General features: G+C 33.4%; 1 protein-coding gene across 8 annotated transcripts in view; it reads left to right on the top strand.

Moving 5' to 3' along the window:
* The window catches only part of LOC122849204 (scavenger receptor class B member 1), a 192,162-nt gene that overhangs the window by 90,697 nt on the left and 79,931 nt on the right, over positions 1-21,534 (top strand). For all 8 annotated transcript variants that reach the window (XM_044147835.1, XM_044147833.1, XM_044147830.1 and 5 more), the window contains one exon: positions 7,466-7,604. In XM_044147835.1, the coding sequence (XP_044003770.1) occupies positions 7,466-7,604 (139 nt within the window). The remainder of the gene's footprint in view (positions 1-7,465; positions 7,605-21,534) is intronic.

Here is a 21,534-nt window from a genome sequence, read left to right on the forward strand (position 1 = left end):
TACTCCATAATTCCTCCAATAATAAAAACGATCATGAAATACGCAACACGCATGTGCAAGACGATGCCGAGACGATAAAATGGTAATGTCGAGCTGAATGGGACGAAAGTGCTCCCTTGTGAAATAATGTACTATTAAACGAAACGCGATACTCATTTTTTTTGATAATACTGTAATGTGTTCGCATACGCGATTATTGTCTTCTGCAAGAACCAATCTTCACAGAATGTAACCCGAGATTTTAAATTCAAGTTTACTTTTTTTTAAATAATGATTTATCAATTGTAATGACAATCTCACACTTTTTTTATATTGAATTCAAGGAGAATAAAATCATAATTTGCAAAGTAAACGATAATATCATATGTTACATCTGTTGCAACGCAAAAAAAATATGTCAGCGATAAATAATAGCTGAATATCATAAAACCACTAATCAATCATTTACCAAGGGATGTTTCCACCATAAAACATCTCTGCCATAATAAATATATCAACTTTATTTTTTTTGAAGGAATAATACACTCATGATATGTAAAACTGATAACATCGTTAAATAAAATAAATTAGAGCTATCAATATTATAATGAATACAGGAATAATATTAAAGTATAATTAATATTAAGTGAAATCAAAGAGTCTACAATTATTTCCAATAAACTACCTCCACTACGATTGATATTGAACATTTACTCACGATGTTTTTTCTTATATTTTTGCAATCGTAATCAAGAGTTTACCTACAAGACATGACCCCATTAGACTGTAGGTAATAACAACATATTCAAACTTTAAACGTTTAGCGTCAGTGTGTTGTAATTAATATTGAAAATTACAATAAAAACATAATTTATCTATAAAAATGATTAACCCGGCACGTAACAAGACTAGCGTCGGAACTGGGATCATTAGAAGTGTGAAGTAGATAGTTTTTTTTATGGACATTAAAATTGAATTTTTGTTTAGTATACGAGAGTCATTTCAAATTGGTAAAAAATAATTTTTTGCTGTGGAATATGATATTAGAATAAATTCAACAATATGTTGATCACCAGATCCAGAAAAATATCAAGTATCGGGAGTGGTAACGATAGATGAATCAGCTAAAGTAGGGTAAAAAATCAGAGAAGTCAATATTAATAAAGTTTGAATACTAATAAAGCTGAGAGAAGTGTCTAATAATAAAAAAAAAAAAAAATTAAAATGAAAATACAAGTCATTTTTCCATACAGATAACTGAAGCCTATCGCAACAAAATAGAAAAAGAACAATATGGAAAAATGATCAGCAGAATAATCGAAGACGAAAGAAGAGAAGATGCTGAAAAGAAAAAAATTAGTGAATTGCAGTGAGAAAATAAACGTCAAAAAAACTTGATACAATCAAATAATGAATGCATAAAAAAATCAAGAGACAAGTTAAATTATATATCTATACATATAATCGTAATCTATATTTATTATTTTATTATATTGAAAATAAAAACCTTTGAGGTTATGTTCTCAGGAGCTATCTGACCGATTATTTTAATTTTTTTTTTTCAAATGAAAAGGTTCATCCCAGAAAAGGTTCTCAGCGTTTATTCGATTTCTTAATTTAATAAACAACCGAGTTATTAATTATTATAAATAGTAGTCTGTTACGTGCAGAGTCAACAGGTACTTTGGGAGTGGCTGCTATACACTCATGCAATCAAAGAATTCGGAAAGGGTAAAGAACGCGCTCTAGTCCCAAATGATTTATCTATTCGGATTTGAATAAATCGGAAAAATTGGAAATGGAAGTTAACAATAATATTTTTGAATGAACTAGCTTAGGGATCATTAGGCAGATAGACGAATATGAATGTTGGTCGAAATAAAGTTACAAACTTAGAAATTACGGTAAATATTTGGTTTAAATAAAATGTGTTATCAATCAAAAATAAACTGTGTAATATTATGAAAATGTTAGTAACGTTCAGAATAATAAAATTCAGCCAGTGAGTACGTAATAATTTATTTTTTGGATAACCTTGATTTAGATTTTCTATCAATTAATAATGATGATAATAAAATGGGCAGCGAGAAATTATTTAATAATTATCATCATACCTCATTATTCCATTCAAAAAATTGAAAAAGAAATTTTACTTAATGTTGATTTTGAATAATTGATTTTCTGATAGATTTTTTTCTTTAAAGATTTTTTTTTTTAAATTAAATAATTATCTATCCTGTAAATTTTTTGGCAATTGCCGAGTTCGTTCCATCTTACACGAAATACCCGGATTAATTTTGTAGGGCGGGGTATGTTCATCCGAGATCACTCCCGTTTAAAAAAAAATAAAAAATCTGAGTTCACTCCAATCGTTTCCCCTACTATTCCCCCTCTAATTTTCCAGCTCACTATTCCGATTTTCATACTCAAGAGCAAAGTTGAGCTATCACGAAAAAAAAATCAATATCGAGCTCATAAATTTTTTACTTCGCCGCTAGATTTTTTACTCAGCCTTAATAAAAGCCAAACCATCAATATCTACCTTGATTTACCAGCGAAATTTTTGTACTTAGCTGCTAGATTTTATACAGAGCCGATAGATTTTTAACTTAGATTTAACAATAGCGAAAAAATCAAAATCTACCTTATTTTACCAGCGAAATTTTTTACTTAGCTGCCTAGACCTTCGCCACTAAATTAGTTTTTTATGTATATTGCCTGTCCACCATGACGAGAACTTTCGTGAGCCATTCAATGTGTTCCTCAAATGTCTTCGTCACGATGATGATATTGTCCAATTAGACAAAGACGTGAGGATAAAATTCTGGACCCAGCAATCTGTCGAGAGATCGCTGCATCGCCGCAGGAGCGTTCGACAGGCTGAATGGCATCCTTCGAAAGTGAAAGAGCCCTCTGCCGGGAACAATAAAAGCCGTGATTTCACGACTTACAAGAGCTGCCAATATGCTTTGCTTAAATCCAGCGTAGAGATATAGTTCGCATAGCCGAACTTATCTAGCAACACCGCCATATTCGATGACGGATAGGCATCCTTTTTCGTGACCGCATTGACTTGTCTAAAGTCAACGCAGAATCTTAGCGTACCATCCTTCTTCTTTACCATGACAACCGGGCTGGCCCAGCCACTAGAGGATGGTTCTATGATTCTATTCGAGAGCATACTATTAGTCTTCGCCCATATCGCCATTTTCTTGTGGTAAGACATGTGACGAATTCTCTGTTTGATAGGATCGTGAGCGCCCACATTAATAACATGGGCCGGGAGCTTTGACAACGGGAGCAAAGAAGGAGGTGGAGCAATGTACTTGTCTGACAATTCTTGTAGACGACAATATTCTTTCGGGAGCTTGAGACCATCATACACTGTCAAGTGATGAACGGTCTCAACGAGAGCAAACGAGAACATTTCTGTGGTCTCGAAAAATACCAAACTCGCCCAAAGAAATCAACCAGGATTCCTGATTCTCGTAGAAAGTCGATCCCTATAATGAAATTCCGACAAAGATGGCATCTATAGAGTTTCTACGAGAATGGTCTTGCCGCCCAACGAGATAGGTGTCATCGATATTTGTCGAATAACCTCTATCTGTTTGTTGGCAACCAAAACCTTTCTACATGGACATTTGACCAGCTTAATGTCTGATTCCCTATGCAACTCGATGCCTCTGTAGCCTGCAGAGGTGCTAGTCGCGCCAGAATCCATCAACGCCTTAATCGAACGTCCTCCGATCTTAATCGTTAGGTAGACAGTAATCTTTCGACCAGGAACAAGAGTGTTTTGCAACCTATCCCAAGTAGAGTTAGGTTCCGGGGTAGCCAATTCCACTGTATTTCCCTGTCTTGGGGTAATATTAACGGCCGATACGACATTTTTCAAAAAATGAATTGACGCATAGAAGGACGTCGGAGTTAACTTAATAAAACTTGGAAAAAAATAAGAAGCCCTGTGGTCTAGTGGTCAAGGCGTTTGCCCGGAAAGCAAAAGACCCGGGTTCGATTCCCAGCGGAGGAACTTCGTTATTTTTTCTAAGTTTCTGGTTGTTTTCACGACCGTTTTGGCGTTTCTCGGGTTGCAACGGGAGCATTCTTTAAACGTGAGCCCCGGTAACAGAACAATGTCGGCGGCTCTGGGCAAACTCTGAACTGGTGCTCAGTGCTTTTGCAGTTATAGCAATGCCTTGGTCCCTGGAACCTTGGACGACCCAAAGAATCCAACATTTCGAGATTGGGATCGATAGTTTCTTCGTCATAGCGGATTCCATCTTCCTCGAGAGCGTGGGTATTGAGTCGTACGTCTTTGGCTAGTCGAAGAGGTTCTCGATAAGCTTGGACACATGGATTCCTCCGGTTTACGCAGAGGTTGCCAACTACGAGAGCGTTCCATGTTCTTCTCCTGTCTTCGCAGTCTATGCTCTAGTACGTCTAGAGATAAACATTCATCGAACTGTAGACCCAATCGGAATTTGGGCAACAGATTTCGATAGAGTACTTGTAGTCTCAGGCCATGGCGGGAGCGTCTTTGCGAATAGCGATTCCATTTTAGAAATGTATTCGCAGACATTTTCATACCGCCCCTGAGTTCGAGAAAATATCTCCATCTCTAGGGTGGCTTGAAAATCAGAGAAACGGGTTCTGAAAGCCGTGCGAGCAGCAAGCCAGCTACTCAATCGTTTCTCTCGGAACCACAATAGGACTGTATCGCGTAGGCACCCACGCAATACTCCTAAAAGGTCTTCTTCCCGTATAAGGGAACTTTCGAGAGCGTCTTCAAGACGAGACAGGAAATATTCCACGTCTTCGCTTCGTTGACCCGAGAACTGTACGATCCAACGACTCAGTAATTCAACGACCTTCGTAGGTGACATCAATTGAGGTTCCCCGTGAGCACGGTTTCCCCCTTGACGTTCGAAGTCGAGTCTCGGAATTTCCAACTCTGGGACGTAAACGTGGTCAATCACACGACCAAACGTGCGGTGTCGGTTCTTCCACACGAAGCTCTGGTGTTAGCCTTCCAGGAGAGGACGCACGACTCCCATCTTTCTTTGGTCTGCCTTGACCACGAGACTCCAAAGCTTCAAGACGAGTCTATATTGCGCATTCCATCTAGGAGTCTTCAACAGTAGAGTATTCCCAACATTTTTGGAGCTGCCTCCTATTAATAGTGGGGCCACTACTATCTCGGGAGCCTCTTCTGGTTTCGCGTCAGAGGTACCTGGTTTTTGGTCATCAGCCATATTGAGAGTGTTTAGAGAACCTTCTTCGAGCTCGTTAAAGCCAGAAGTGATTTCTTTTTACTCGGGATCGGGTTTATATACTCAGTTTTGAGTGGTGGGTCTTGCATCCCTCCTCTCTACTCCTGAGCAAAGCCCGTGAGCGCATCTTTCCCGGAAAGGGGAATGATGCCGGCGCAATCTGCTAGTGTAAGTGGGGATCCACCAGACATCAGCGGAGATAGCTGAGAGCGTAGATTTCTGAAATATCTCAACATGTATAAAGACAGCCAAGATCACCTTCAGAGACTACCAAGATCATAGTTTGTGAGACCGTCAGAGCCTGTAAAAAACGGCCACGACTATGTCCAAAAGCCACCAGGAACGTAGTTTCTTTTAGACTATCTTAGCCTTTGTCAAACAGCTAAATGTCTATGCCTATGTCTTGAAACTACCATGAGCGTAGTTGTTTTAGATGGTTTTAGTTTTTCAACGACTAATCCAAAGACTACCGAGAACGTAGTTCTTTAAACCGTCGTATGCTGTACCAAACAGTTACGACCGTGTCCGAGAACTACCAAGTCCTGTATCCAAACGACCAACGAGTTCTTTCTTCTTTTTCTTGTTCATTTTCTTTTTCTTTTCCTCGGGAGCGGCCTGAGCCAATTGCTACAACAAGTTTTGACTGTTTGCGCAACTCCATCTTCCTCACCAATCACGTGAGGGGTTCCCATGACCAATGAGAATGGAGCGCACGACCGCCAAGCCTTGATGCGGCAAAAGTTGGAACTACTGTACCAAGTTCCCGATTTTGCCGTGAGTGTCGCTTCGTAACCTGCCATGGCAGGCCTCACGTTGGGAGCCATTTTGTAACTGATTTTTCTACCGATAAAGTAGAAACGTCAGTTACTATGGGATCAACGAGGATTTCTCACCTTCTCCTCTCTTACCGCCAGATGGAAACCAGCTGGTGTAAAACGCCAATCAACGGACTGTGGGGTAGTTTCGGGAGCAATGGCCGCTGACGGCCATTTCGGTAGCGACGAGTTTAGCAAGAAATGGTAAAGGAGCACGGTCCACCATATTGGTCCACCGAAACGATACTCGGGCGCCATTACTAAAATGTATATGGTTTTTAGTATTAGCCGGGAGCGTAATAACCTCACCCCACGGCGGTGGTTATTACCGTGATCATTAACTTTGGTTTAACTAACTCGCATATTCTAAGTCAATATGAGAGCGAAGATATTTGTACCTCGCAGGCTTTACTAAATATCCTATTGCCTACTCACTCTATTGCACCAAGTAGTCGAACATAAAGTCCATCCACAGCCACGCTGGACTTACGCCGGACCACTCTATGCATTTGACTATTTGATTATAGGTTATCCCTACAGTAAGTAACCACACTAGAGCGAGAGAGCGAGTGATATACAACATCCTACCTATGCAGCGTAGCGACATCGTAAATAACCCTTGGGAGCATGCACTACGCATGCGGGAGCTTGGTTGGACTCATCAATGACATTAACTAGTTCCACCTTAAGACCCAGTCGACGTCTTCGTCTAAGTCGGCTAACTCCACCAATGAGTCATGCCAGCTTCGCCAGTGATATCAACTAGCTCCTCCATAGGAGCATGTTGACATCACCAAGTCACCAGCCAACTGGTCACCAAGGAGTCAGCTAGCTTTATCGGAAGCCAACCACGGACTGTTACCAGTCCCGGTGCCATCAGCCAGCTCCGATAGCCGGCCGACGACTGGCAGTGAGATGCCAGCGATTTTATGGATTCTCTATTCCCACTCCCGTTTGACCCACTCCATACGACCATCTGTGCGCACACCAGATGCGACTCTCTAGTGGGAGTGTCGAAGTGTGGGATATGAATCTGACGTAGCCAAGGTAGGCATCTGGATTATCCGCTCGTGGCGGATGTCTACAAAGTCAACACTGATATTCTGGTGAAAATAGATGTCACTTCCGAGACTACTCACAAACCGGTGGTATTAATAAGCGTCTTAGTCGATATAACCCCTCAGACCAGACCTCTAATTATTTTCGGGAGCTCGAGATCTGCCAAATCTCGTTACAACATACACAATCAACGTTCCATGATGTAATTGAACAAATAATATTCATCGCGTTATCTGAAAATGATGTCTGATAATTAGCGCTCATACAGAAACCGTAATCGATCATTCACAGAAAAATTGTCTGATCACATAGTGATAATTTTTTATTTTGTGTTTCTAGAGAGGACATGGAGAAGGTCAATATAGTTTTCCATAGCAATGGTACAGTATCTTATCGGCACAAAAAAATTCTAAATTTTGTTCCTGAAATGTCGAAAGATGGTGATACAAGAGTTTTGGTTCCCAACATCCCACTTTTAGTAAGTGTCTGATTGTCGAAGTTCGTAATTTTGTCAGTAAATGTAAATGTTAAATTCTTTAGTTGTAATAATATGAAAAACATTTTAGTCATTCGTTTATAATACATCTCATCAGTCCATAGCTGAGTAATATCAAAAATATTTGAGTCATACGAACTGACGATCATGTTGCATTATTTAGTAGATTTGGTAGAAAAGAAAATAGAACCTGAAGGGTTATTTGTTGGTGTCGACGGGTTTCTGTTATCTAGTATTCTTTTTTTTTGACAACAACTTTTGTATTTTTTCAATGTCACCTCTAGTTTTATGCAAGGTTGTGTAGTAGTTTGTAGTGATAAGTAGTTCAGTAACTATAGTAACTATAGTAATGACACGAGACGAGACGTGAGTTGGCTATCCGTCATCCCATTTCCAGTATGATTTCTAGTATAGATTCTAGTATATTTAAAGAGAAAGTTTGTTTCTTCCTTAAAATATTCTAGTCTCTCTCCGGCTATCTCTCGTTTCGTCTAGAATTCTCTCTCGGGTTTAGAACAAAATTTTTCCAATTTGACAATTTTTTTTCAATAGTTCAGCAGATTTTAATTTAAAAGTTATAAATTTATTATTATGATTGCCCAAAAATGAAGGAAACTCAAAGAAAGATATAAAAATTAAATTATCTATCTCTCGACTTTCCATCTCGACATCGGTATTCCGTCTTATCTCGTCTTACGTAACGAGAGAAAATTTGACTCTCGTCCTGAATTTTATTATCTCTCGTTACAAGTTCTCTCGCCCTTCACGGCATCGCTACTAACAACTCGTAGTAATAAGTAGTATTGTGAAATATCGTAGCCGAATTAATGACTAAATAATAATTTTCCTCACTGAGGCATTTTTTTGTCTACTTTTCTAAACGCGTTTGCGTCGGTAAAGTGAACCATTATCCCAGTCTCCGCTCCACACGTCTTTTTCACTTTACCGAGCGTAACTTTCATTTTACCGGAAACGTAACTTTCATTTTACCGGAAGTTTCGGTTAAAGTGAAAAAGACGTGTACAGCGAGAAGTGAGATAATGGTCTCTTTACCAAAACAAACGCGTTTATAAAAGTAGACAAAAAAATGCCTACGTGAGGAAAACTATATGTGAGATGAGGGGGTTAAGCAGGTTTTATCGATCACTTCGAGTGAGGCCCTCGACGTCGTGGAAACATAAGCCAGTGGCAACTCGGCTCCGGCTCGATTGCCACTGTCTTATGACTCCTTATCGGGCCTCACTCACAGCGTTCGATAAAACCCAGTCACAATATACTATTATTATCCTATAATTCAATCCTACTTGATATGTATTTTATCAACCCTATTCACCCAGCGCACTTAAACTACTATAGGAAGGTTGGGGGATAGAACGCGGATTTTAGGGAGGTAAAATGAGGCCCAATAATTTTAATATAAAGACGGATTCAAAAATACTCAATTCGTTACATGCGATTTAAACTATTTTACGTTGTAGTTTTGATTTTAAAACCCACGCGTCGATAAAATAATTGAGAGACGTCACGTGTCTATTACGAAGTCAGCAATAATTTATTTAAAGTAAAACAACCCGTCAAGAAGATACCCCAATTTCTTCTCTGAATTTAGAGAAGGAATTGGGACTCTTCAATTTCCGACAATTACGGACAAACTAATTTTGTCAAATTTTGACAAAACTTAACAAATAACATATCCTTGTCATGTTGTCTGCATAATTATATTATGTACGCACTTTTCGACCGTTATATATCATTGAAATTTAACACAATTCTTACCTCAAAATACGCTATAAAATCGCAAATAAAACATTTGAAATAAAGCTGTCGAATACAAAACTGGCGTGGACATGGATTGGGCCTGGCTTGGCTTCGCATTTGGTTTATGAAGTTTTGAATTTATTAAATTTATTTTAAAATTATAAATTAATATTTCAACTCGATTTACTTGATCACAAGTTGAGTAGCTTCAAACTATAATTACACAGTGAGTGATCGATATCTTGGGTGAGTGGCACAAGCTAACCGTGGGGTAGGTCGGGATTATTCGGGGATGTTCGGGGTTCCGTTTAACTCCAACCCCCTGTTTACAACGATCTACGCTAATACTTGATTTTTATTGGTCGGCTGAATGGCCCAATCTTTATTGATTTAATAATCAATCTAACAATCTTTTATTAATTATTTTATTTAATGAGCTAACCGTGGGTTAGGTCGGGATTATTCGGGGATGCTCGGGGTTGCGTTCAACTCCAGCCCCTGTTTACAACGATCTACTCTAATACTTGATTTTTATTGGTCGGCTAAATGGCCCGATCTTTATTGATTTAATATTTAATCTTTTATTAATTATTTTATTTATTGAGTGGTATCGCAAGAATTCTGGTAATTTTAGGATTCTTACATTTTTGCTGTGCAACTGAGGGACACCAAAGGATAAAATATTAAACAGAAAATACTATATGATGGTGTAAAATTTACAATTCTTATGGGTAAATTTTACACTTTTTTAAAGTACAATTTACTAGTTGATACTAGACCAGCATATTACAAATTAATCAGGTTAAGTTTACTCTCAGAAAATTTAAACCATGTGGTTTTTTGTCTTGTAAAATATACATTTTTCACGTAAATAAACGACAATTTCTTAGCTACATCTTTTCCTTAGCTACTGCTTGTCCTTAGTCATTTATTTATTTAACAGATAGAATATATGGAATTATTTATTTATTTATTGTCACAGATTTGTGTGGTAAATTTTACTCACAAAAATGTAAACGACCCACAAAATGAATTAAAATAATAGTGGTAAACGGTTGAGGAATTAATCAAGAGGCACGGTAGTGCCTCGCGTCAAGTATGAGAAAAAAAAAAGTAAGAAAACGTAAAATAACTACGGTGCCTACATAGGTAAACACGACACGAAGCTACCCAGAGAAAAATCATCAGATCAAATCAGATCTGACCAGATCAAATTAGATCAGATTTCTTCCAGATTCCAGAATTCTAGCATCTTCGACATTACTCCTAAGAAACCCAAATGCATGAAATCAAGAACAAACATAGAAACCATATTGATATGAGGTACACCATTTAGTAGTGCTGAAACTCCAATGTGGTGATGACAATCTCTAAAATCCCTGAACGAATTATCTGTTTTGTGATTGTACTTACATTAGGGAAATGCATTTTCTTGTTCTTTTTTTTCCTTCGGTTATCAACTTAAGGTGTTACCCGCGCATATCTAGAGACCTCTTGCGGATGGCATTTAGAAACATAATATTTCTATGAGTGCGAACGAGATAAAAAAAAAAGGAGAAAATCTTGTTTCTCACTTCCACTTAAGTATTTAGACAAAGACAAAAATTTTTTTTTATTTATTGTAAAATAAAAAGGTCTCAAAGCCCTATTAAATTTTATATCAAAAGTTTCCTTATTGTTTCCTCTATCTATACTTAGTTTTTGATAAAGCTAGCCGTATTTTTCGTGAAATGGCTAACCAGGTTTCTAAAAACTCAACCGGGCTCTCCATAAGAACCTATGTATAACCTCCAAAAAAGTAGCCTACTTTATTAATTAATTACTAAGTAATTAGCTACAAGAAAATTATCATAAAATTTGAGCGTGTGTATTACTATTTCATTAAGCTACTTGAAAAATTTCAAGACTCTATCCGTATTTTTGATTTTTGCTGGATATCCCTTAACAAACAATAACAATTTTCCCTATTTAAATAAAAAAATTATGTTAAAATTTTATCTGACATTTGATTATTATTTATATTTATTACTCAAACTTACAAAATAGTTGTGCAACAACCATCACAAAAAGATAAACAAGTCAAAAATAGTATTCAAAAATTACACAGCTTTTTTGCTCTGTAGACAGATGCTTCTGGCAGCTGATTTAGATATTCAAAAATAAATCCGTCCGTTATATTTTTATTTACATATAATGTAAAGAAAAAACTCATTAAAGTTGATGGGAAGAAAATAAACAACAACAACATGTGACTTGGAAACATTGCTTAAAGTATCATTATTAAATTCGCGCCATCGATGCGATATTGAATACTGATGTTAATATAAAGGTTTTTTCACACCATCTACTATTCTTGCTCAATTCTGTTTTTATAATGTTGCAAGATTGTTCTGGACTGTAAAGATTCTAAATGTAATATATCGTTTTATAAGGTTGCAAGATTGCTCTGGACTCTAGAGACATTTTAAAAAAAACGCAATCGTGAAAAATTGAAGTGATTGTTGAAAAAAAAGTATTCATCGAAAAATTTTAATTTTTTGTTCTTAAAAAAAGCTTGATATTATTTAATAGGATCAATACAAAGAAGAATTTTTTTATCTTTACAAGATCATGCTTTAATAAATTTGTGAAGAATTGGAGCGGGAAGGAGTTAGCTTCGTGTCGTGTATATATAGGCACGGTAGTTATTTTACGTTTCCCCACTTTTTTTTTTCTCATACTTGACGGCTGACGTGGATTAATCCCTCAACCGTTTAATACAATTATTCCAATTTATTTTGTGGGTAGTTGACATTTTTTGTGGGTAGAATTTACCACACAAATCTGTGACAATAATAAATAAACAAGAATAACCTTTCTCCAACCGAAAAATTACTTCGAAAAAAAGCACCCATTAAAGTTATTAGATGGCATTTACCTGGAGCTCCATGTAGAGATTTCGGTGGAAAGAAGCTCCTAGTAGGTGTTTTCTTTTGTGTATTCATTTTTTTTCACTATAAAGCGCATGATCATGCACATGCGCATATTATGCAAATATGCGGAAAGAGCAGTGGCGTAGAACGAATAATTTTCGAAAAATAAGAATTGACATATAGCTGATTTGGGGAACGTTCCAAAAATCACTCGGAAACCCGGAAGTTCAAGATTGTGGTCACAGAAAATTTTTGATATTTTGTTGTGGTAGACATGTATTTTTATAGGCACAAAACAATAAATTATTATCGTTTAATTATTAATAATAATTATAAAAATACTTTTCACAACTGTAATAAGTGATAAAAGTTAATGGCATATGCAATATGGCTGTTTTTGTTGTTTACAATATCTACAGTAACCTCTAGTTACTTTTAAGTTTATTTTATCACTATATTTTTTCGTCTACCGTGGCGCTTCCGGGTTTCCGAGTGATTTATAGAACGTCCCCCAGCCCTTCATGTGCTACGCTGTTGCAAACTGACTTTTTGCTAACTGCGCATTCAACTGCGCATGCGCGAAAATAAACAGAAAAAAAAAATAATTACACAAAAGAAAGCAACTAGTGGCAGCGTTCTTTGGCCAATTTTTTTTCGCGCATTCTGACTACGCAGTTGCGCAGAAGTCGGGGAATCAAATAAAATTTCGAATTACGTATGTGTGAAAACCCACACTAACAAACAACCTAAAAACGTACGTGATTTTTCAGCTACTGCACGTATGCGTGATCATGATACGCAAAAAAAAAAATAGTCAAAGAACGCCAGTATGAATTCAATTCCAGTAACGAGTTCATGACAGTTGATGGAGTATGCGCATGCACAGCAGCCTTAACTAGGAGTCCGTTCAGAAATTCTTATTTTTTCGAATTTTCAAGATGGCGTTGATTTAGCCCAGCAAACTAGATAATTACTGATCTGGATTCCACGACAAAAAAAATTTTCAAAGATTTGGCTGGTAAAATAGGGTAGATAGTGATTGTTTAGATTACAATTACAGCTAAGTAAAAAATCTAGCTAAGAAAAATAATGTAGATATCTATCTAGGTAAGAAATCTAGCTAAGTAAAATAATGTAGATATTGATTGTTTGGCTACAATTACAGCTAAGTAGAAAATGTAGCTATGTGAAAAACCTAGCTAAGTGAAAAATCTAGCTGAGTAAAATGATGTAGATATTGATTGTTTGGCTACAATTACAGCTAAGTAGAAAATCTAGCTACGTGAAAAATCTAGCTAAGTGAAAAATCTAGCTGCAGCTAATTACAGCTAAGTAAAAAACCTAGCTAAGTAAAATGATGTAGATATTGATTGTTTGGCTACAATTACAGCTAAGTGGAAAATCTAGCTAAGTGAAAAATTTAGCTAAGTAAAATGATGTAGATATTGATTGTTTGGCTACAATTACAGCTAAGTGGAAAATCTAGCTAAGTGAAAAATCTAGCTGAGTAAAATGATGTAGGTATTGATTGTTTGGCTATTATTAAGTCTAAGTTAATTATCTACCAGCTGAGTGAAAAATCTAACGGCTATCTATATAAGAAAAATAATTTACATGAAATATTAAATTTATTATTTAAAAAAAAAAAATTTATTATGACGTGATTTTTATTTTACGGAGGCTAGGAGCCATAAGGCTCAGCCGCAGTATTGAAATCATCGGCAAAAAAAAAAAAACCGTTATAACTTATAAAATAATTGTCCTAGAGAGTTCGTTTAGGGCTCAAAGGATGCGTCTCTGAGAACACTATCGCACGTGATAGAAAACATTTCTTCATTATTTTTTTTTTTTTAAGAAAACTTAAGAAAACTTAAAACTAGATGATATTTTTCATCATTCAAAAAATTATAGAGTGAAAACTAATGAAGTTAGACTATCAATCATGTGATGTTTTTTCTATAAAAAAATTTTGTATAAAAATATATGGTATTCAAAAGACGCATTCTTTGAGCTATATACGAAAACCCTACGACAATTCTATCAAGAGTTATCGAGGTTCCCGTTGTTATTACATGGTTAGCGTAACGTTACTCAATCGATAACTCTCGAAAAAATAATCGCAGTGACTTCATGTAGGGCCCGAAAGATACGTCTTTCAAATACTCATCACTTGTATATAAAATTATTTTTCTATTATTTATAATTTTTAAGGAAAAAAAAAAAAATGAAAGTTTTTTTTTTTTTCATTTTTCGATTTCGATGTATTTTACTTGGAAAAAAAAAATCAATAACGAGTTGGATCTGTTAGACCGTGATAGAGTTTTAAATCACGCTGACTTAAAGCCTAATATTTTTTTTTTTTTTTTTTTCAAAAAAAATATTTATTAGCACTAATTTTTTTAATCTAATTTTTTTTTTTTATCTGAAAAACAGGATAAATTCTTTATCTTCAGGATTTGATATCGTCGTTTCAATATAAGGAATGATTCTAAGTAATAACAACAGTAGAACTGATGAAGACCGATAATCGAAAACTCAATCGTTACAAAAAAAAAAAAAATTAATATATAAATATTTATGTACTTGTTGCTTTTTATTTGTTATTTTTTTTTCTTATGGTATTATTGTACATATATTAACAAACATTTTAAAACTAATAAAATATTTTTTAACGATTGGAAAACTGAATAAAAAAGTTTTAAATGAATTTATAATTTGGAAGTTATTTGTCTATTTTCTTTATTTATAAATATAAGATAAATATGGGAAAATATCAGTAAATATGAAGGAAAAATTACTGAATATAAAGAAAAAACCGATAAATATGGAAAAATATCAGTAAATATAAAGAAAAAAGTGCTAAATATAAAGAAAACTCTTATAATTACGGAAAAATATCAGGGAAATACCAGTAAATATGAAGGAAAAATCAATGAATATGAAGAAAAATACGATACATATGGGAAAATACCAGTAAATGTAAAGAACAATGTAGAAAAAAAAGGGGATAAATATGGGAAAATATCAGCAAATATAGAGGAAAAATTACTGAATATAAAGAAAAAATTGCTGAATATGAAGAAAAAACCGATAAATATGGAAAAATGTTAGTAAATATGAAAAAAAGGGGTAAATATAAAGAAAACTCTCATAATTATGGGAAAATATCAGGGAAATATCAGTAAATATCAAGGAAAACTCACTGAATATAAAGAAAAATACGATAAAAATATGGAAAATATCGGTAAATATAAAGAAAAAATCGCTGAATATAAAGAAAAGTCCGATAATTATCAGAAAATATCAGGGAAATATCAGTATATATCAAGGAAAACTTACTGAATATAAAGAAAAATACGATAAATATGAAAAATATCAGTAAATATGAAGGAAAAATCACTGAATATGAAGAAAAATACGATACATATGGGAAAATATCAGTAAATGTAAAGAAAAATGTAGAAAAAAATAGGAAAATATCGAACAAAAATCAGTGAATATAAAGAAAAAAACGATAAATATGGAAAAATATCAGTGAATATAAAGATAAATATAGAAAAGTGACTGAATATAAAGTAAAAACGATAAATAAGGGAACATATCAATTATGCCCCCCCCCCGCGCTCTCGAAAATTTTCTAAGTCCCTTAATTAATCTCAACACGATGAATATGGAAAATGAAGAGAAATATAGGAAAATAAAGAATATATAAACGAATAAACAAAAATATAGAAAAATCGATGAATATAAAGAAAAATACGATAATTATAGGAAAATATTAGGAAAATATCAGTAAACAAAAAAGAAAAGTATAGCAAAATATCATGAAAAAATCATATTTTTCAACAAGATTTTCCAACAAAAAGATTTAAAAAAAAATTATTAACATGATAAATTATTAAATATTCAATTTAAACAAAATATATACGATCACTGGAGGATCAGTGAGAAAAATTAATGAACAATACCCATCAATAAATAATAAAGAAATAATGATACCAGTAGAAGCTAATATAAAATTCGATGACGATGAGGAAAATGCAAATATACCAAACATTAATTTCGAGTTTAAAAAAATACAAGAAATTGTACATCTACCAATTAATTCATTTGCAGGCAAAATAATTTTAGCAAAAAAAAAAAAAAAGAAAACTATTCAATAGTAATAATGACATTATTTAGATATCGTCGCAATCATAATAGCAATAAATGAAGTGGAATTTATATATGCAATGTCAGGACGGTTATTAAAATAAAGAACAATAACATTAGCAGACGACAGTGATTATGAAGTATAATAAAATTTAAATGAAAAAAAGTTTGATTAAACTAAATAAAGATAATAAATTTGCAAAGAAAATATATTTTAGATTGAACTCACTATATGAAATGAAAAGGCAGAAAATTTCTAGGGAAAAAAGGGTTATGTGATAGTATTAAAGGAATTGAAAATAAATGAATATAAGAAAATTAAAAATATAATGACGACTTCAGCAACAACTAAAACGTTAAATCCTGATTCAACCGAGAGAAAAAAGTAAACAGAATAAATACAATCGAACTCGACAATTGAGGGTCTGGATGCAATAACACGTCGAGCGCTCGAAGTCAAGAAAATGCTATGTTGCTGTGGGTGGAAAATAAGAAAAATTAAAATTGAAAAATTAAAAAAAAAAAAAAATACAGTCGTCGATAAAATTGAAAAATACATGTTTTTCTCCAAATGAACTTTGTATCGCACCACGTATCCAAATATACCACGATAATTTCACAAGGGTTGTAAGGCCTTATGTTTGATACAGGGCTATCAAAGGATGTGGAGGATAGGTTGTAAATTGAAATAATAGGAATAACACTTTAAATAAATCCAAACACTGTGGCTTAAATTCTATTAATATATTCACTTTATTATTTCACTAAAATTATAATTAATTGTATTGTATATTGTATATTGAGTTGACTCTAACAAGTGTTGTCATGGACAGACACTACTTTTTTTTATTGTAAGTATAAAGAAATCCCGTTGTACGCGAATCAATATTAATTAGAGATGTTACGTAAACGAGTGTTGAAGAGCAACTGATTTCTCAGTTTGTTGAAAATTGTTAAGTCCAAAAAATGGGTGTATACTTAGTTAAAAAATTAGTTTTAATTGGTCAAAAATTAGTTCAAGAGAGGGTAAAAAACTAGGTGTAGGTGGTGGGATTTTTAGACATAAAATTGGGCCTTGTGTGGTCCAAAGGGTGACATAAAAAATACCATGTGTAAACAAAAAATATAGATTTTACGACCGGAAAGTCCAAGACGTTTTCATGAATTTAGTTTATTTTAAAAAGTTATAAATTTACCTTTTTATTGTCGATTTTACGATCATTCTGTGTATCGAAAATACGTTAGTGCAGTTGTTTGACAGATGTGAGATTTTCTCTAATTCTTGACAAATAATGTTTTAAAAAATATGTTATAATAGTACCAAAGAGAAACTTGAGTTTATGGTTTTATTTGTTACGTGATTTTTACTCAAAAATCTATGCATGAGTTGACCATGTGTGGGAATATTCGAGTTTGTAAAAAGCTATTAAAAAGTACATAAATTAAATCGTTGTTTAAAATATTTTAGAAAAAATATAAACCAAAATTGTTAGTCATATGTTATTTGAAATTGTATGATCTCGTGATCTAGCCATAAAAAACAGAGTAATGTTTAAAACTTATCAACTTATTGTATTTTGTTTAAAAAATAAAAGGAATAAAAATCTGGTCAGTCTGGGACCGACAGACATGTGGTTCGACCCGGAACAAACTTTTTTATATGATAATTAGTTTATGGGATAAAATATAAAAACGAAATTTTTTTTTTCGAAAAAAATACTTTTTTTTAATCATGTAACTCGAGACAACTTCTTTAAAAAGTGATAAATCGACTTGAAATTTTGACTGTAGTTTCATTATAAGCTACCAATTGCAACAGTATATGAAAAAAAACTCATTTATTCATATTGTTTAATTTTTATTATATGATTATTTAATGTCGAGGAAAAATTCAATTTGTCTAACTTTGAATGAAAAAAGAGTCGGAGAAATTTAAAAATTGAGTAACTTGTCAGTGGCAATATTTTTGAGCAGTATATCAAGAAGTTTTTTACAAATTTTCAGATATTTTTAATAATTATTTACTGAGTTATTAATTTAACAACAAATTGCGAGCTGCCGTTAGGGCTATGTATGCGTGATCGTCAGCCCCCTCTCTCGCGAACGCGTATGTCCGCGCGTTTGTATATCCATAAAAATACAAACAGTATACGCGCAATTTATTGTTAAATTAATAACTCAGTAAATAATTAATAAAAATATCTAAAAATTTGTAAAAAACTTTTTGATATACTGCTCAACAATATTGCCACTGACAAGTTACTCAATTTTTAAATTTCTCCGACTGGGTCATTGTCGTAAAAAGGTGAAAAAAGTTGGTACAAAGGCGAAAAAAGTTGGAAAAAGTTAGAAAAATATTTCTACCAGGGCTGCTACACCGTCAAAAAATTTACAATTACGGAGCCAGGAATCTACGATTGGGATAGGCTAGTGTCAAGCTTGGATTCGAGGCTTCGAAGAATGTGTCAAGCTTGGTAAGAGCCTGGAATGATAACCATGTATTTGCTTGTGTCAAGCTTCGAATCCAAGCTTGACACAGTCTTGCAAAAAAAATTATAAAAAAATAAAAATAAACTATTATTATTACTTTATTATTTTTGAGATTATTATTTTTTACGTGATACAATTTGAACTAACGATAATAATTTGAACGAACCCGAGATGAAAAACTCAAGTATTCGAAAGGTATCATTGATATTTTATAGTGTTTGAATTATATCCGGTGATGTTTATGAGGTATTGTGAGAATAATTATGAGTATTTTCGATATTTTGGTGGTATTATGAAAGAAATAAATGAAGAGCTCTAAGACTGGTTTTCGGATACAATTATCCCTGACAGGTATTTTGAATGTTCGAGTGTTTTAAAAATACTTGAAAAGTATTCTGATATTCGAACTTTTTGGACTTAAAAAAATTTTATATCATCTCTACTAAAAAGAATTTAATTTGTACTCTCAATTAATCAACCATTGTAGTAATTATATTAATTTTTTATGGCAAATATACCTGATGAATTAATGGAGATTACTTTTTAATTTATTTGGTTACATCCATTCTTTAGATACATTTGCCATAATTATAATTAATCAAAAAAGGTAGTTGCAAATGTATCTAAGGAAATGATGTAGCTAAATAAATTAATTCGTAGTCTAAATTGATTCCTCAGCAATATTTTTTATATAAAATCAAAATTATTGTGTCAAATGGCTAAGAAATCAATTTAAATTACTAATTCATTTATTTGGCTACATCTTTTCCTTAGATACATTTGTCAATAGCTATTTAATTATAATTAATTATGGCAGATGTTGATAAAGAAAGGATGTAGTCAAATAAATCAATCTTTTTTTTAATTTTGTTAGAATGTGAGTTTAGGGAGCTGATCAAATAAATAGACACTGACAATTATTATTGGTAACTTAACATTTAATGTATATTGAATATATATTTATATGTTATTACAACAAGTGTTAAAGCAACTCTGATCAAGCACATGTCTTGATTAACAAGACGTGTGACAGAGCATGCACAATGCATATATCTAGGTTGACTATACTATAATGTATTGTACCTAGATGTCGTACTATTACCATACTCCAACATTCCCCCTTAAAAGTACAAGTATATAACAAGATGACATTATTAACATTTAAGCTTGAAGACCAATGAGTTCAGTAAATTTGTAATGCTTAATTGATCCCAAAGCCTTGGTGAATAAGTCAGCTCTTAACATATCTGTTGGTTGATATTTAACACATACTTGCTGTTCTTGAATTGCATCTCTAATAAAATGATCCTTAACATCAATGTGTTTTGTTCTGGCATGATAGATTGGATTACCAGATAGTCGCTGAGCACTTTGATTATCATTAAATATTTCAACTGTTTTGTAAACATCAAGACCCAGCTCGTTTATAAAATTCTTTAAATATATTGCCTCTTTTGATGATTCAGTGAGACTCATGTATTCAGCCTCTGTTGACGAGAGTGCCACTGTTTGCTGCTTCTTAGCTTCCCAGGTAACAGCTGCATTTGATAACATGAACACAAATCCTGTGTGGGATTTTCTGTCATTGATACAACCACCCCAATCAGCATCAGTGTAACCAACTAGTTTATCAGTTGTATTTTTCTTGTAAACAAGTTTATAATTAATTGTTCTTTTCAGATAACGTAACACTCTTTTAGCTGCTATCCAATGATCTTGATTATAACAATTGTTAAATTGGCTCAGATAATTTACAGTAAATACTATATCTGGTCTTCTACCAACTGCTAGGTACATCAAACTACCAATAAGTTCACGATAAGGTAATTTTATACAATCATCATTTTGTTTGTCACTTTTAGCAAGTTTTAAATTCACTTCCATTGGTGTTAATGCCGGTTTACAGTCTTGCATTTCAAACTTTTTTAACACATCATTTATGTAATTTTTCTGTGACAGTTTTATTTCACTTTCTGTGTCTTCAAATTGAAGTCCCAGACACATATTTACTTTGCCAAGATTTTTAATGTCAAACTTCTTGTTTAGTTTTAAAACAAATTCATGTATTAAATTTTCATTATCACTCATAACAAGCAAATCATCAACATATGTTGCTACAATTAATTTTGAAGTTTTATCTTGACTTGAATAAACACATGGATCAGCTTTGAGTGGTTTTAATCCAAGTTGTTTAAGTTCAGCATCTAGCTTTATATACCACTGCCTACCAGCTTGTTTAAGGCCATAAAGTGCCTTTGTAACTTGACATACTTTATTTCCTTGTTTTATTCGTTTTAACATTATTTTTGCATTTTCATCATCTTGAAGTTCTTCAAGTATTTCTTCAAACATATCAGGAATATTCATGTATAATTCTTCATTTAAATTTCCATTTAAAAAAGCAGTCGTAACATCTAGTTGATGTATTTTTAAATTGTGTTGTGCTGCTAAAGCAACAAGCATACGTATGGAATTTAATCTTATCACTGGTGCAAAGGTCTCATTAAAATCAAGACCTGGTCTTTGTGAGTAACCTTTGGCAACAATTCTTGCTTTTCTTCTGTAAATATTTCCATGTTCATCATATTTATTTACCAGAA

This window comes from Aphidius gifuensis, linkage group LG2 (genome assembly GCF_014905175.1).
Source record: "Aphidius gifuensis isolate YNYX2018 linkage group LG2, ASM1490517v1, whole genome shotgun sequence".
NCBI lineage: Eukaryota > Metazoa > Arthropoda > Insecta > Hymenoptera > Braconidae > Aphidius > Aphidius gifuensis.